The sequence below is a fragment of the Colobus angolensis genome, unplaced genomic scaffold (genome assembly GCF_000951035.1).
Source record: "Colobus angolensis palliatus isolate OR3802 unplaced genomic scaffold, Cang.pa_1.0 Scaffold101, whole genome shotgun sequence".
Lineage (NCBI taxonomy): Eukaryota > Metazoa > Chordata > Mammalia > Primates > Cercopithecidae > Colobus > Colobus angolensis.
In genome coordinates, this window is record NW_012111031.1 from 4,016,502 (window position 1) to 4,035,621 (window position 19,120).

The window sequence follows — 19,120 nt, forward strand, 5'->3', positions numbered from 1 at the left end:
AAGTAATTTCCCCTTCAAAACTCCTAAAAAAACTTCTGAATTATTGCCAAGAGAAATATATCACAAAATAGATTGTAAATGATAATTAATCAGAAGGAAAACCTTTGTCTTAACCCACTGGGATTACTATTAAACACTTTAAGTTATAAACAACTTTCATCCTATGTTATTTCAATATGACCGCTGAAGTCACCCAGTTCTTTAGTGAAACCAGTGACTGGAAAAGAAGCAGAGACATGGTCTTACTGTACTCTGGGCCCAAGGGTACAGTAGGACCATAAGGGAGTCCAAACTGACTATCAAGTTATGGCCTATCAACATGACAACATCTGTGGCTGATGTATTTATTCAACTGGCAATTCATAATACTATTCCTCTCAACCCTTAATTATAGTAGGAAAATAAAGGTTAGTAAAATCACCCAATGACCTAAATAAATCCTTTAGTCAGCAACATTTCAAGTTACTCTGCTTTTAGTGACTGTGTGTGATGGGCTCAGCAAACATATCATGGAGAGATGTTTAAACACAGCTTTAAAATAGAACTACCACTCTGGCTGAAGGTCACAGATAAAAAGTACAAGCTTACAGCAAGTTGTAAACAATTTTGTAAAGCACATCAGGAGAGGCAAAAAAAACAAAAAAAATCAGAGACACAAAATAATTTTTCCACTTACTTGAAGTGCAAAATATTTGTACAAGTATGCTCCTCCTAGAATAACACCTGCAAGCATAAATGCCAGTCCAAAGCACATGCACCAACACCAGGCTCTTCTTTGGCCAACTGGTACCACATCATCTGGGTCCTAAAATTTATGAAAAAGACAGTTAAGTATCTTATCTCCAGACAGAATAATAGAAGGCTCAGGATAGGAAAAACCTCATGGATTATCATTTTAATAAATGAAGACATAAAGACCAAAGGAGTTGTGCCTCTCATCAAAATCAACCCAGGAATGATTAAATGGTAGCTCCAGGGCTCATCTTAATGGTTCTTGGACTGGGACATTGGTCTCTAGGAGAGTTGTCTACTTCTAATCTCAACACCCCACCTGCTAACCCTGACTCAAGCAATGATACACTTCATAATTTTTATTTTGCATGCACAACTTTTGGTGATACCTTCTAAAATTTAATAATTTAGAAGAGGTTATGCTACAACTTAGTCATATAATATGATGCTGAGCCTTGTAAATTATAAATCCAGGGCATCTCTCTATCTGATCATTTATGAAATTATGTGTTAGGCCTGCTACAGATGGTTTATATCTCATACCAGGTATAAAACTATTCTAAACCATCCACAAGAAAAAATTACAGGAAAATAATGAACAGAATAAATAATGATACTAAAATTATTTAAACAATTAGAATTTCAAAAAATAGGATAAAATTCTATACATAGAAATACATAATCGTATTATCCCACTGCTCTACTCTAAACCATGGTCTGATAAAATTCTTCACTTTCTTTTAAAGATAGAAGCAGTAGAAAAAAATGAGAAAATATTCAATGATAAAAACTTACTTATAAATTCAAGAAACAAAACCAGCACAAAATTTTATAGAATTTTCATTTTTATCCACTTAAAAACAATTTAGTATTAGAACATTATTTGGGGTCATGACATTCATAATTCCTAGATACTCCTCCCTCCCTGTGCCCTTATAACCTGATCCCTCTATTCTGTCACTTTAGAATGACAGCAAATTTCTGATTTGTACCCAAGTTCACGTGCAAAGAGCTAAGAAAACAAAGATACCTAAATAAGTAGTCACTCAATAAATAGTAAAGACTGCAAAAATTCATAGTATACATGAACGGCCTCTTGAAGTACATGACTCTGTCCTTTACTTGGAAAACTCAATATGGGGCAGGATTAAGGGAGAAAGTAGACTTCACCTAAACCTATCTAATAGGATATAAAATTAGGAAGAAAAACTATGAATGATGCACAAGAACAGGATGGGTTACGGGAACAGCCCTCCACAACCTTTTTTGGCACCAGGGACCAGTCTCGTAGAAGACAATTTTTCCACAGACAGATTGAGGGGGGTTGGGATATGGTTTCGGGGTGAAGCTGTTCCACCTCAGAAGATCATCAGGCATTAGATTCTCATAAGAAGCGCACAACCTAGATCCCTAACACGCACAGTTTACAATAGGGTTTGCACTCCTAAGAGAATCTAATGTCCCCACTGATCTGAGAGGAGGTGGAGCTCAGGCAGCAATGCTAACTGTGCAGCCAAGTTCCTAGCCAAGACCAGTTCCGGTACTGGTCTGTGGCCTGGTGGTTGGGGACCCCTGTATTAGAACACAGATTTAGTTGAAGCAAGAATTCAGTTAGCAATGAAACCTAAGATTATATGTTTTTAATTCTAAGATGAGGAACTTTAACATGGTATCACTGAGAAAGGTCTAATCCCAGATGCTGAAGCAACCAAGAACAGTGTGATGCGATATAGTGTGTTCTTAGGTTGAGATTTCAAATATAGAATTTAACATCGAACAACAAATACTGTTTATTCTAAGAATCAGTCCACTGCTATGAGAATGTCATGGTTTCTGTAGCACGTGTCAATATACTATGTGTGTAAGACAATGAGTGCATTGCAAGGAATTAATGTAATAAGTCTGAACAATTTATCAAGCCATGTAAGATATCCCAGCTGTGAAAAGAAAGTTACAAGAATTCCATGGAGTCATAAGGTATTATGAAACTTTAATGATAAAGTATATACATCTTTTGCTTGAGCCCTTGTCTGACATAAATATCTAAGGAGGTAAGAAATTGTTCCTAACATAATTAATTTTAGGGTGGAGGGAGAGTAGGGGGGATGAAAATGACAGATGGAAATAGTTATTTCCAACATTTGGTATCAGCTGCTGAGACAGCCAAATGTGCGCACACACCCACCCCATTTGGCAGGCTTTCTCTTCCAATAGTACATAAATGAATAGTCAAACAGCACAGGCAGACATCTGTAAAAGAATATGCAGCCCCAACTGGCAAATTGATGACAAATTTCAAGGCATTGTAATATATCATTTTTAACTGTTCAACAATCATTTTGAGAATAAATTATAAATGTCCACTATGTGCCAAGAGCTGTGCTAGGCACTGGAAATAGATGCTCTGCCAAGAAAGAGACCAGTTGGATCAGTCTGAAAAATAGACAAATATACAAAAAGAAATAAATATGATACGAGCTCTAATAGGAAAATGCACAGAGAGCACACAAGAGGGGATGAGTTTCAGGAAGACTTCCCAAGGGAGAAAATACTTCAGTGGAATGTTAAAGGACAAATACTCATTACCTCAGCAGAAGACAGAGTTAAAGGAAATTATATATATGGCAAAGATTTTTCAAAAACTATGGAGCTAAAATGCATGACATTTCCAAGAGCCACATGTGCTTTGGCTGGACTGCCCAATATGGTGGAAAGGGGTATGAGAAATGATGGACAAGAAACTGGGGCAGGTCACAAAAGACCTTTGTAAACCATGCTAGAGTTTGACTTCTCATGTTCATTCAAAAACCACTTCTCAGCACTATTACAGTTTTTTAAAAATTCAATTTCTTAAGGAATTTCACTTAAAAAATACTTCACTTATCCACAGGTCAATTTATTCAGCACCTCAATAACGTGAAACGTGGCTTAAGAATCAGGAAATAAACAAGTGTTTGATCAGCCAGATTATAGACCCCAAACCTATGCACCACCATCATGTACTTCATAGAAGAGCTGTTACATCTTCAATTTGGTCTATCTAATCTTTTCTCTCTAAATTCCTAGTGATCACTTTTCTTTCATTAGAATAATTCACATAAAGATCCTCTCTCTACTAGGCTATAAGATCTTTTGAGTATCCATTCATATTCATTTTGCATTACAGGCAGCTCCAAGCCAAGCTTGGGCGTGGCATTAGTTGGCACTTATATATTTGATGAGTAGATAAAACTTACATCAATTTTTTTTTTTTTTTTGAGACAGAGTCTCTCTCGCTCTGTTGCAGGCTGGAGTGCAGTGGCGCAATCTCAGCTCACTGCAAGCTCTGCCTCCTGGGTTCGCGCCATTCTCCTGCCTCTGCCTCCTGAGCAGCTTGGACTACAGGCACCCGCCACCACGCCTGGCTAACTTTTTGTATTTTTAGTAGAGACGGGGTTTCACCGTGTTAGCCAGGATGGTCTCCATCTCCTGACCTCGTGATTCACCCACCTCGGCTTCCCAAAGTGCTGGGATTACAGGCGTGAGCCACCATGCCTGGCCAGCTTAGATAAATATTTTTTAAAAGCGTGATTATTTAATTCTTTATGAGTCATAAAAGTCGTATCAGCAGCCAGCATGATAATGAGGGAAGGGAGAGATGCAACATAATTCATAACGTAAAACAAACTGTGGCTATTTAGCAAGAGCAGTAGCCTAGTTCAGTATTTATTAATGCCTGCTATTTGCAATATACTGTGCTAGATCCTGTGGGAAATTCAAATGTGATTAAGACATGGCTTCTACCCTGAGCAATTTATAGTCAAGAATTAACACCATGTATGATAGATAAACGATGTTCCATAATACAATCTAAGTCATGGAGAAGGGATTAAAGTATGCTCAAGATTAAAAAGTTTTGAATCTAAGAGATTTATTAAAAGTGTTTTCAGAGTGATTAAATTTTAACACTTCAAAGAGTAAGCTTTACTTAAAGAAAAAGCCACGTAAGATTTAAGAAGAAAAACCCCGTGACTATCTCAAAATATACAGAAAACAGATTTGACAAAATTCAACTTCCATTAAAAAAAAAATATCTTTGCAAACTAGCAAAGGGTGAAATTCTTTAACATCAGTAAGGCTAACAATCAAAAGCCTATAGAAAGCCTCATTCTTAATGGTGAAACTTTATACTTCATCATACCCTTTTAATTGAGGAATACAGGAATGCCCACTAAAGTTGACTGTTTCCATTGAACGCTGTACTAGAGATCCTACAGCAAGCACACAAACGATAACAAGATTAGGTATTAGAAAAAAGAAAACAAAACTGTTATTATTTGTAAATAATTTGTCTATGTAGAAAATCCAAGAGTCAAACTTATTCAAACTAATTAGAGGGTGGCAAGATTTTTAAATATCAATAATCAAAAATCAACTGAGTCAAACATTTGTACATGAATATTTACAGCATCATTATTTATATACTAGCCCCAAACTAGAAACAACCCAAATATCCATCAACTGATGAATGAATGGTGGTATATTCATACCATGAAATAGCAATAAAAAGGAACAAAATAACACACACCATCAGGACTGAATCTCAAAAACATGCTAAGTGAAAGAAGTCTAGCACAAAAGATTACTCACTGTATGATTACATCTTTATCAAATTCTAGAAAAGGCAAAACCATAATGACAAAAGCAGCTTACTGGCTGGGGAAGGAGAGACTGACTACAAACAGGCGTGAAGACACTTATTAGGGTGATGGAAATGTTTCATATCTTGACTGTTGGGGTGGATATATGGCCTTATACAATTATCATAAATTCAATCAAATTGTACACATAAAGTGCATGAGTTTTATTCCATGTAAATTATATTTTAATACAGAGGGCGGAGAAGAAATCAACTGAGTTCCTATCTGCCAGGCAATAAAAGAATATCTAACACCAAGTGCTAGAAAAAGCGTATAACAAAGGGAACTTGGGAACTTCCACTCGACAAAAATTTAGGTACAATTGCTTTGGAGAACCATTTGGCAGTATCTAATAAACACACATCAAGCTTGTCCAACCTGTGGCCCATGGGCTGTGTATGGCCCAGGACAGCTTTGAATGTGGCCCAACAGAAATTCATAAACTTTCTTAAATCATTATGATTTTTTTTTGTGATTTTTTTTTCCAGCTCATCTACAATTGTTAGTGTTAGTGTATTTTATGTGTGGCTCAAGACAATTCTTCTTCCAGTGTGGCCCAGGAAAGCCAAAAGATTGGACACCTCTGACATACATTTATCTTATGACCTAGCAATTCCATTCCTAGGTATAAATCCTGGATAAACTTTTGAATATGTAAGGAAATACGTCCAAGAATATACACTACATTGTCGGCAACAACAAAAAAAATTGAAATAAATTATTATAGATTCATGTAATACTGCTAAAAAGATTCAAATAGTGACCAGGCCCAGTGGCTCATGGCTATACTCTCAGCACTTTAGGAGGCAGAGGCAGGAGGACTGCTTGAGCCCAGGAGTTCGAGACCAGTCTGGGCAACATAGCACGACCCTATCTCTATTAAAAAATTAAAATTAAAAAAAAAAATGTACTAGCACTGATTTTTAGATAAGCCTAAGAAACGTAATTGCTGACCCCCCAAAAAAGGCAGGTTGCACAATATATAACACTACATACTTAAGTGTTTTGTAAGTATGTGATATTTAAGACTTTCCAAACGTACAAAATACACTTCAGGTTCTCTGTATTTTGTGTGCTTGAAATATTTCATAATTTAAAAAAAGAAAAAGAAAAACCACTAACAAGAACTTCTTCACTGGGGTATATAACTCTACCTGGCCTAATTTAAAACAAGTCACCGAGACATTTCCTCCCTTCTACTGCAATAAAACTGGTGCACCTTGCATCACGCTTAAAAGGTAACAGAACTCCCACAGGTGCTGTACAATTATTATCTAATTAATCTTCCTAAACCTCAAGTTTTTTAGCCCAGTTTATAAATGAAGACACTGCAGCACACACTGGCCTATAACCACCTTGCAACAGTAGATACAGAAAGACCTGGCTTTCAGAAGCACTTTCACTCTGGCACAGTACTAATTTCTAGTTCAAATAAATCTCAGCATTAGATGATAAAATAAAATTACTTAAGAAGTTATATCTTAAACAAAATGAAGGACAAATTCTTTTCTGGTACTTCAATTAGTTAAGAATTAGGTCACCTCAATCAGTTCCCTAAGAGGCTTTAGTAAATGTGCTTCAATTATAAACTTAAATAAAAATGTATATTTTTTCATGTAATTTTAATTCTGTTCTCAAACTAACAAATCACTTCACATTCTTAGGCACCTCTATTTGAACTTTTTTTTACAGGTTGACAGAAGCTTTTAAGAGACATTTTTCGAAGTGCTCAGATATAATATTTTACATTTCTATATCAAATGCAACAACAGTGCTTTAGTAAACAGGATACTAAAGAGAAAAATATCTCTTAGGGTTAAAAATTATATTATCAAACAATATATATAGAGAAAAGAACCAATACTATTTATTCAAAAAATATATACAGAGAAAAAAATCCAACACAATATATTCAACTCAAAATACACTGAACATTCAGAAACAGATTTAGTTACTTAGAAATATGCTGGGTGACACAGGTAAACATGGGGGTGCGTAGGCCAGCTGCCCACAGATGTGTTGTTTGGCTGGTATAATGCTTTCCAAAACAGAAAAACAGCTGGGACATTAAAACAATTTAGTGATTTGCACTTTTAAAAACCAGATTTCCCGGCTGGGTGCAGTGGCTCACGCCTGTAATCCCAACACTTTGGGAGGCTGAGGCGGGCGGATCACAAGGTCAGGAGATCGAGACTATCCTGGCCAACACGGCGAAACCCCATCTCTAATAAAAATACACAAATTAGCTGGGTGTGGTGGCTTGTGCCTGTAATCTCAGCTACTCAGGAGGCTAAGGCACGAGAATCGCTTGAACCCAGGAGGTGGAGGTTGCAGTGAGCTGAGATGGCGCCACTGCATTCCAGCCTGGTGACAAAGTAAGACTCCATCTCAAACAAAACAAATAAACTAGATTTCCCATTAATGTTCTAGTATTTTCAACTCCTTTCATCTTTTTTTTCTCCCTACTTGGAGACCAAATATACCTAGTTCTTTTCTACCATGTTGCTAGGTTTTGAACTCTGATCTTCATTTCCAGCTACGACTGGGTATACTTCCTTCTGGGATCCTATTTATATTAAATAATCAATCTAAACTACTTTTCCATATAAAGGGTTTTGAGTTCTGGGTTTTGTAGACTGGGACATATTCACTTGGTTTCTACATTAGGTTTCTTTCCTCAGTATGAAAGCATCAAAAGGACATGATGTGGTGATCCGCTAATTACTAACTGCATTGATTACCAAATATATCTGCTATATGTAAAACACACAATCTCTGGCTGAAAAGTTAACAATCCATGAGGACATCGAACATTTGTTTGCATTTTTTCTTATTCATTTAAATCAGTATCTGAATTTTGCTTTTTAATTTGCCTTTTGAAATGAGATTGCTACTGTCTCAACTGCAGTGAGGAAGTCCACATGATAAACATTATGTTTGACACATAAAAAAGCAGTTTTCCAAGTGTCTGGCATTATACAGAAAGCTGCTCTCTATATTTGTAAGTACTATAATATATTTCACAAAGGCCTCTGACCTTTTGTCAATTACTAGATTTCATTTAATTAAGATAAATTAGTATTTAGAGTCAAAATTGGGAATTATACCAACATGTTATGATTAATGACGTTAAGGCATTATTCTGGAATAATGGGAAAGGTTTAAAAAGGAGAACTTAATCTCAAACGACAAGGTCTACAAAACAGATTTCTCATTAACATACTTTTGTTAAAAAATCCTGCAACATAAAAGCAGCAATACAGAAAGAAAGAAAAAAAAAATTTAAAGTCATTGCATAATAATGTAACCACTGTGAGAAATCTATGAAACTTGAACCAAATTATTAGCATCACATAAAACTAGCACAGTCTTAGGTTAAATAAAAATAGGTTGGAACTGGAAAAAAAAAAAAAGGCAGACTATCAATGCAATGCATTTAGAGCTGGATCATAACTTAATCACTTTTGTATCAGAGACAAGCAAGGTAGTGCAAAATAGAATATTAACATATATGAATAATAAGTTTAAAATCTCCTATTCTTTTTTCTATATAGTTTAAAAAATGACTATGACTTCTTTTTTTTTTTTTTGAGACAGAGTCTTGCTCTGTCGCCCAGGCTGGAGTGCAGTGGTGCGATCTCCACTCACTGCAAGCTCCGCCTCCCAGGTTCATGCCATTCTCCTGCCTCAGCCTCCCGTGTAGCTGGGACTACAGGCGCCCGCCACCTCGCCCGGCTAACTTTTGTATTTTTAGTAGAGACGGGGTTTCACCGTGTTAGCCAGGATGGTCTCGATCTCCTGACCTCGTGATCCACCTGCCTCGGCCTCCCAAAGTGCTGGGATTACAGGCGTGAACCACTGCGCCCGGCCATGACTATCATTTCTATAGTGTTTATTCAATCTACGCTGAACAGAACTGTATCCATTTTTTTTTTTTTTTTTGAGATGGAGTCTTGCTGTCACCAAGGCTGGAGTGCAGTGGCGCCATCTCAGCTCACTGCAACCTCTGCCTCCCAGGTTCAAGCAATTTTCCTGCCTCAGCCTTCCGAGCAGCTGGGATTATAGGCACATGCCACCAGGGCCGGCTAACTTTTGTCTTTTCAGTAGAGACAGGATCTCACCACGTTGGCCAGGCTGGTCTCAAACTCCTGACCCCAATTGATCCACTCGCCTCGCTAGCCTCGGCCTCCCAAGGTGCTGGGATTACAGGCATGAGCCACTATACCTGGCCTTGTATTCGTTTTATAAAGTGAAATTTTAGCAGAATTTCAAATTCATATTGGTGAGTAAAAGGCACTGGGATGGCAAAAAGAAAGCCTAGACTAACACAAACAGGCAAATGTTCGTAAACAACAGCATTATACACAAATGTTATTTATTGTTAATAATATCCTTTACCAGAGATAAATTGGTGAAGACAGATTTTCTCTACCACTGGCTGAATGAAACTAGAGTCCACATTGTTACCAGTATCAACTAACTGTTTCCCTAAAAATTTTAAGCACAATACTAACGCTCTAATTTTATATAATTCATTATAAAATCCAGTGTCAAGATTAAAGAAAAAAAAGAACAAACCTGTTCTAGATTCACTTTTATACAAATGCTGGCTTTTAATGCCTTTCAACAATATAATTATCACACATTCATATTCAAATATGGGTAATTTCATTTAAAATGCGTAACTTTTGGTAAGAAAATTCCAAATATATTCATCTGAAAGTATAACATAATTTAAACGAGGACAGTTAAGAGAAAATTTTTGTCCAAGTTTGGAATTTTAAATGTTAAACAAGATGACTACTAGAAAAAATAATTATAGTTCTTGAGATCAGGAATATTTGTCTCTTTACATGTGAGAAGTGCTTTGACCCTATGAGCCCTACTGCCTAGCACTGAATGCATGTGCAGTAAAAACTCAGTGGTAATATTGAATGTTGCTCCCTATTCCACCACTCTCCTGGCTCTTGGATCCAGGGGTGTGATTTTCTTCTAAGAATAAATATAGGCATTTAAAACAGGTTGTGACTAATTTGGTTTTCATAACTGGTTGGTCTTTCCTAGCTACACAATGTTTCTTGAAAGCTGGAGTACTTAGCAATTTTTAAATTCCAGTTATAGTACCTGGCTAGCCAGTAGATGCTTCTGAATATATGATCAATACAGTTCTCAGGAATAGATCCCCTATGGAAGTACCAGGAAAGTAGTTTAATCCAATACATCATTTACAGATAAATATGAGGCCCAGAGAAGTAAAATTATTTATGTAATATCACAGAGCTAATAAGGTCTGAATATTATCTTGACTCCATGTGCTGCTTAAGGAAGATGACTTAAAACAGCTTAGGCAAATTAACTCTGGTAATAAATGAAGTACAGACACCATGTCACACTTGGATAATATTCCTTTCTAACCAGAAACCACATAGCCTGATTTTTAAAATTATTTTTATTTTTTGTAGAGATGAGGTCTCCCCATGTTGTGATTCTCCTTTCTCGGCCTCCCAATGTGCTGGGATTACAGGCTTGAGCCACCGCGCCCGGCCTATTTTTTAATTAATTTTTTTTTTTTTTTTGAGACAGGGTCTTGCTCTGTCACCCCAGCTACAGTCTAATAGTGCAATCATGGCTCACTGCAGCCTCAACCTCCTGGGCTCAAGTGATCCTCCCACCTCTGCCTCCTGAGTAGCTGGGACTACAGATGTGCACCACCATGCCTGGCTAATTTTTAAATTTTTTTGTGTAGGTGGCAGTCTCACTATGTTGCCCAGGCTGGTCTTAAGCAATTCTCCTGCCTCAAAGTGCTGGAATTATAGATGTGAGCCACCATGCCCGGCCCACAGCGTGAATTTCTACTGTTGTAAAAGGTTTACTTAAAATTGACCCACACTAATAAGCCCCTACATGTGTGAACTATTACAAAGGCAGTAATACGACTTTTAATATGTTGTCAAAATTAATAGGGCTTTTCTCTGTTGTTCATCAAATTACAAAGGATGGTAGCAAAAAGTATTAAAATCATATGCATGTGAACTTAAAACAATAAAGGAAAATAACTAAGGCACACCAACACATATGCATTTCAACATAAATGAAAAAGGCAAAATATTAATTACAAAAGTGAAACTTAATAATGCCACAAAGCAAAACTACAAAGTTGGTAATGAGTTGCCTCTAAAATTCCTCATGAAGGAGACAATCTTGGAACTTTGAAGAGGACGATCAGAAGATGCCTCATCAATCTTTCTAGACCATCCTGTCTGATCTTAAATTAATGGTTTCCATTATTATCCATTATTAATTATCATTAAGTCAATTTTTAATGTAAAAGGAAATATTCTAACAAATCTTTAAAAAGCTATCAAGATAGCTGAGTTGAATTTCTCATATTGATTTCCAGTTAAATGTTTGTTTACTTCCTCCTGAAAGCTCAATAAAGTGATAGTAAAGGGATAAAACAAATAAACCTTAAGCCACAAAGAATGAAAATGAATGACAGCAGACAAGTCACGTCAATAAAAATGTTGAAAGCTGAAAGCATAAAAGAAAAAAAGAAAGGTATAAGCAGAAAATCACCAGCCCGTAGACAACCAAAGGGGGAAAAAAAGTCATGTACAAACAAGGAATCAGAATGGCATCACATTAGAAGATAATGGAGCAATGCCATCAAAATGCTGAGAGAAAAACGAATGCTAACCTAGAATTTTACACCCAGATAAATTATCAAATATGAGGATGGAATAATGATTCTCAGACACGCAAGATTTTTCAAAAATTTATCTTTTTCTTCAGATTTACAAAACTGCAGATCTAGCATGTGATGAAGATAAAGGCAATTCTGCCAAGATGATTACGACTCTCAAGACATTTGTATGGCAACACACCTAGAGTCCAACCAGTCTGGACTAGAAAACTAATGAATGACAGGCAAGAAATCATTTTAAAAAAAAGAAGAAGAAAGAAACTTGGTGAGTTACCTGGTGAGTCTGAAGATACAGAAAGACAATTATATTGCTGTCAGAATCTGAGAAATGAAGGAGCAGTAAGTATATAGAAAATTAAGGAACCCTCTCTCCTGCCCCAAAAAGCATGATCAAATCCAAGGAAAATAAAAAGTTGTTATACAAGAAAGGAAGTAAAATAAAAGTATACAACAATATTCAAATGTAAATAATGTTTATGTCAATTATAATAAAAAACACTAAATATCAATTGAACCAGAAATTGCTATTAACAGGAGAACGGATTACGTGCGCAGTGTGTAAATACACAGAAAAAAGCTAAAAATTCACCTTTCATGTAGCTATTATCAATAGGTATTATCTAAAACTGCAAAAAATAAAACAAATGAAAACAAACCATGAAACAGCAGTATAAGTAAGTATTTAGAGTACACATTCTCCAAATGTGGTCCAGGAATACCTTTCAGGGGATCCACAAGGTCAAACTTTTTTCATAATAAAACTAAGACTGTGTTAGTTTAATAAACTAAATAATAAAACTGTCATTTTCACTTTCATTCTCTTGCAATGTTTACATACAATAAAAATTGTACAGTGTAATTTTCCACAAGCTAAGCACTATATTACTACAGACTGAATGAAGAAGCTCATAGGGGAATCCAGCTATCTTCTATTAAGCTATTCAGTAAACGGCACTGCCAAATGTAAAACAATGTTACTGTTAGTCTTCTTAAATCTTTTTGGTTGTTTGGAAACATATATAACCTACATAAAGCAAAAGCTCTTTGGGATCTTGAACAATTTAAATTAAGAGTATAAAGGGGTTCTCAGAGCAAAATGTTTAACAACCACTGATTTAGAGAAATAAGGAGTTAAAAGAGAAACATGGAGGGCCAGGTGCTGTAGCTCAGCCTACAAGCCCAGCACTTTGCGAGGCTGAGGTAGGCGGATCGCTTGAGGTCAGGAGTTCAAGACCAGCCTGGTCAACATGGTGAAACCCCGTCTCTACTAAAAATACAAAAATTAGCTGGGAGTGGTGGCAGGTGCCTGTAATCCCAGCTACTTGGGAGGCTGAGGCAGGAGAATCACTTGAACCTGGGAGGCGGAGGTTGCAGTGAGCTGAGATCACGCCATTGCACTCGAGCCTGGGTGACAGAGAGAGACTCTGTTGCTCGCCACACCACCCCCATAGGAGCAAAACATGAGAAACACGGAGTTAAGATCGCCATGTATGGTTAGGCAGGTTGTTTCCAGTACAAGGACGCCAGGCAAAGGCGATCAGTAGGTCTAGAATCTAGCTGATGCTCTATTCTCCAAAACATCAGAGAGGGGATCTTTTTCTAAATTGCACAAAGGCAGAAGAGGGTCTAGTGGTCACCATGGTAATAAAAGACCAGAAGAAGGTAAGGAGTGAATGTGATTGCTTTGAATTACTCTATGTGGAGAGAAATTAGAACAGCGGTTACCTCTAAGGAGAACAAATTGTAAAGGGACATGAGATAACTTTCTGAGTTGATGACGATGTTCCAGCTTGACTGGGAGTTACAGCCCAGGTATATACACTTAAAATTATCTAACTGTATACTCATGATCTGTGCATTTTACTGTATACAATGATGCTACAATTTTTTTAAAGTGTGTTCCTCTGACATAGGGCAGGACTATGTATTTGCATATTAAAATTTAGTATTACTTTGGTAAAACTCAAATTCTATTAACACCTATTATGCAATGAATAAATAACATTTTTAAATGAAAATGGGTACAACTACTGAATCCCAAAGGTTTTTATGTTGCAGGAATGAATCTTTACCAGAATGCCTTGCTGTGAAAAAAGTACCAACAATATTGTTATTGACATGTGAGGTAGGGACAAACAGTAACAGTAATATAAGAAGTAATATTCCAAAACAAGAATGATGAGGAGAGAAAACTGGGACTTTAATAACGGTAGCTGATCAAGAGGTCAGGAGTTCGAGACCAACCGGGCCAACATGGTGAAACCCTGTCTCTACTAAAAATACAAACAATTAGCCGGGCATGGTGGTGGGCGCCTGTAATCCCAGCTACTTGGGAGGCTGAGGCAGGAGAATCGCTTGAACCTGGGAGGCAGAGGTTGCAGTGAGCCAAGATCGCGTCACTGCACTCCTGCCTGGGTGACAGGGCGAGACTCCTTCTCAAAAAATGAAAATAAATAAAAATAACAGTAGCTGAAATCTACTGATTTTTAACTCTGTTCCAGGCATTGTGCTATTATTGTCACAGATGATTGTGACATTATTTTCCAGACATTGTGCTATTATTTTCCCCATTTTGCTGATGAAAAAACTGAGACACAGAGAACTGAAGTAACTTATCCAAGGTATCACAGTAAGTGGTAGAGACAAAATTTAAACCTTTTGAAAAATGACTGTATCCCTGAATTCTGCTAGTGCTACTGCTTCCTGAATAGCAGCAGCCCCTTCCCACCAATTTGGTGACGGTACTGTGCAAAAAGGAGAAATATCATTCCTTTGATATTTTTCCCAACCATTAAAAAATATAAAAATCATTCTTACCCCATGGGCTACAGAAAAACAGTAGGCAGGCAGTATTCAAAGATACTGGCTATAATGTGCCAGTCCTGCGTTCCACTTTAAAGGAGGTTATAAAATAGTGGCCCATGGCTTAAGTGTTTTTAGCTAAAATTCTTGTATGAATTAAAATAGTACTGATTTTTAGCTTGCCTTTGAAAACTGGAGGATCAAGCAACACTGGACCAAGGTTTTAAAAATGAAAACCAAGAATATTCTTTTGTTTTTTGAGACAGAGTCTTGCTGTGTCACCCAGGCTGGAGTGCAGTGGCACAATCTCAGCTCACTGAAACCTCCACCTCCCAGGTTCACAGGATTCTCCTGTTTCAGCCTCCCAAAAAGCTGGGATTACAGGTATGTGCCACCACGCCCGGCTAAATGCTTTTGTATTTTTAGTAGAAACAGAGTTTTGCTATGTTGACCAGGCTTATCTTGAACTCCTGACATGAGGTGATCAACCGGCCTCAGTCTCCCAAAGGGCTGGGATTACAGGCGTGAGCCACCACGCCTGGCAGGAAAACCAAGAATATTCTTACTTGTTTCATATGCAAAAAGCCCAGCTTCAACAATTCATCTGCTTCAGCCCAGGAGACATAGAATTTGCCTTCTCTGCTTAACATGCCTAGCACTGCCCTAGGTAAAACTGACAGGAAATTTTATGTCCCAGTATTAAAATAAGAGCAAGGAAAAAATGAATAGGACAGAGTTATATAAAATGAAAAACTGAAAACTGATAATGCAAAGTTAAATAGACTGGCTCTCAAAAATAATTTTCCCCAGCATAAAAACGGGTCTGCTTTTGGATATTGCAGAGATTCAAGTGATTTAATTAACAATGCATCTTTTAAAATTTTTATATAAAATAATCTAAAACATTATAATCATATATAAGCAGAGAAAATAGTTAAGACTTAAGCTTTATCCTTAACTCATTCTGAAAACAAACAACTTTTAAAAATAATTTGAGTCTTGGCTGCTCTGCCTAAGCAGTGCCATTCTTTTACTCCTTTACTTTCTGAATAAACTGGCTTTCACTAAAAAAAAAATAATAATTTGAGCCTTAAAGTTAAACATTCAAATAAATACAAAAATCCACCAATCTGGTTTTTTAAAGTATGAAATTCAACTATGCCAAAAATGATTTATGCAAATATTTCAAAGTATAATATCCAACACCATACTTAGTATCACTTTCCCAAATAAATGTCCAGGATATTTAACTTAGAAGTGGTATTATATATAAGCTGCGCAAATTTTATTTCTCTTTTGTCGTATTTATATTAGCTCAACATTATAAAACTATTGCTGGTAACTTATCAGTACTGAAAAATAAAACAGTAAGTGAAAAATTAGAATATCTCTCTACTATAAAAACAAGGGTAATTTTCTCATCTCTACAACTCAAGATTCAAACTTTTCTGTTTAAGAATAAAAAGTCTATGTTCATTCTTACCTGATTTTTCCCCAAGTACAATTATAGAAATATTGCAAAAAGTTCTTTTTTTCTCTAATAAAAGAGCTTAAAGAATGCACAATAATTTAAACTAATCTTGTTCACTCAATTGTTGGTAACACTTATAAAATGAGGTCGTATTATAGATATCCTTAAAGCTATTAAAAATATGTGTTGTAAGTACTAATTAAAAGGGATAACCACAATTAAGTGGAGATTTTTCAAAAATGATGTCCTTAGTGTTATATCAGTAATTTCCAATTTTCAACTTTCAGCTGTCTACTTTGTAAAAGACCTTCATTGTGAAGCACAGCTCCAGTGTTAATATTTTGTACCATCATTTAGGCAAAAATCACCTCATTCAGAAATTCAGAATTCTCAAATCCTTTAACAGGTTGCAGTAACAGTCGAAAGCCCTTAATTTCTTTTCCTTTAGCCTTTAAGCTCTAATAAAATGCCACATTTGCCAAAAAAGTAAGAGGATGATTTCACTGGTAGCCCAAAAAGATTTTTTTTTCTGGATCTTCCTTTACTGACACTGACATACAAAGCAGTTCAAGAAGCTTTAGTTAAAAGAGTAATTCAGAAAGTAGTATTTCCTTTTGGAAAAAGAATGTGGGTTTTGAATAGACACTCCAGACATTTAAGTTATGGTATGATAAAACTAAGAGAAATAAAATCTCCCCCAATGACTACTAAGTACATTTTTCTATGTACATTTACACGCAAGTCAAGATTTGGCAATGCATAATGAACACCTTGTAAGTCAAATTCTAAATTAATTTAAATAAGTCTGTACCATAAATGTATTTGAGATATTTCTGCTTAAAAAACACTTCCAGTCACATAAACCTTTTATATGTCAGAGTTGAATTCCATGAGGTCATTCGGGCTTATTATGCCAAGTATATCATACGCATTTCTGTCTAGTTGGGAAGACTACGATCCTGTGCATACTGCACACTCAATATGCAACAGCAGTGTCCTATCAGGGACGTGTACACAGGAGGTCCTGCCAAGGCACTGGGGATGCACCGAGGCAATTCATTTATTTCCCAGCACTAAACCCTCACTTCAGACATTAATACCCTCATGGAGAACCAAAATGTAAAGTAAAAGTTTCACTGGCTAATATTTGCAAACACGGAATTACATAAGTAGGTAATAAGATGCACTCTGGTTAAAGAGAACCAAGCTCTCAATCCCTTGAGAGCTTTGTATCAACATTACAGTAAATGGCCGGCCATGCATTTTATGTCTCTTCTCCTCACTGCCCCAAACACACACAAACAAAACCACCAACACAAACGAAAAGCTTAATTATCAAAACCTTCAGTCTTGATTGTGTGAATAGGGAAAACCAGAAAGGATAAAGAACCAGGGTCTAAACAGCTATTTGTCATGGGTAACTCAGAACTCATACTGGGCTAGTCAGCCTTCGCTTTCTCTCATGCGCTCATCCTGCCACTATTTTCTTTCCTATATCAGCACTTTACTTTTCCCTCTCCTTTTAAAGAACATCTACAAAGTGGGGTAGAGAGAAAGCAACACTATTTGTCAGCAAAACAACTTGCAGGGATATATATGAAGCAAGCTTAAGCTATTCTGCAGCCTGATACTGGAAAAGGGGTTTCATAAGCAGGCACTGCAACAAAGAGGTGCTGACAACTTCACTGTTCACTGTGAGGTAAACAGAAGTGACAATGTGCTTTATTACATAATACTTCTACCCATCTCCTTTCTCTTTGACCCACTGCTACTTGATATGAGGGAAGAATGTAACATGTAAAACACCGAAGGAAGAAAGGGAATAGCCTGCTTAGAGTGAGGAGGTAGTTGTTATTTTTCACAACTAAAACAATTTAATTTCTGCCAAATATAATTATGTAATCCTAGTATCTTCAGAGATTTTTGAAACTGGAAGAATCCTTACAGGCCATCTGGTCCTACCCTCTCATCTTACAGACAGAAAACCTAAAAATTTAAGCCCAAGATCAAACAGTTATGTAATGACAGAACTGGGTCTTCTGATACAGTACATCAAGTATTTTGGTATTTGCAAACATACAACAATTTCCCAAGGTTCAAAGTACAGACACAAAAATAAATGAATTGTTGCCTATAGCATAAAACATGTATATAATTTCAAATTCACTTTTGCTACCCAAAATACATCCTATCTTTGCTGTCTACAGCTCTAAGAGCTTTAAGTCTACTAGGAGAGGAGGAAGGTGAAAACAATTAAGGGGAAAATGCAGGAAAAGAATAAACAGCAAGCTAGTTGAGATAAAACAATCACCAGAAATGGCTGTTACGATTAAGAGCTACTGAAAAGATAAGACTGAGAAATGGGGTAATGGAACTGTTTCCGGAGAGTTCTCACCCTGCAGAAGAAAAAAACAGCAAGACAGAAGCAATGCAAAAGTACTGGAATGCATGTTATATAAGCCAGCCGATTAGAGTGATCAGAATTCTTGTGGCATAAGGTAGCAGAATCTGCATTTTAAAACCAGAACTCCAGAGGATACCAGAGGAGGTGGTCCCTAAGAGCACATTTTGGAAAACACTGGTCTGTGGGATATTGTGATATAGGAGGGTTAAAGATAAGAAAAACTCTTGTTCAGGAGTTCTGGGCCATTAACTAGCTTGGTTTGATTCTTTCAACCAAGCAGGCAAAGGAAATGCCCTCGGCAAAACACATTAAGGCTGATTGTGTTCCCA

General features: G+C 36.6%; 1 protein-coding gene across 2 annotated transcripts in view; it reads right to left on the reverse strand.

Moving 5' to 3' along the window:
• Window positions 1-19,120, reverse strand: part of ITM2B (integral membrane protein 2B) — a 29,334-nt gene that overhangs the window by 7,694 nt on the left and 2,520 nt on the right. For both annotated transcript variants that reach the window (XM_011939677.1, XM_011939685.1), the window contains one exon: window positions 677-805. In XM_011939677.1, the coding sequence (XP_011795067.1) occupies window positions 677-805 (129 nt within the window). The remainder of the gene's footprint in view (window positions 1-676; window positions 806-19,120) is intronic.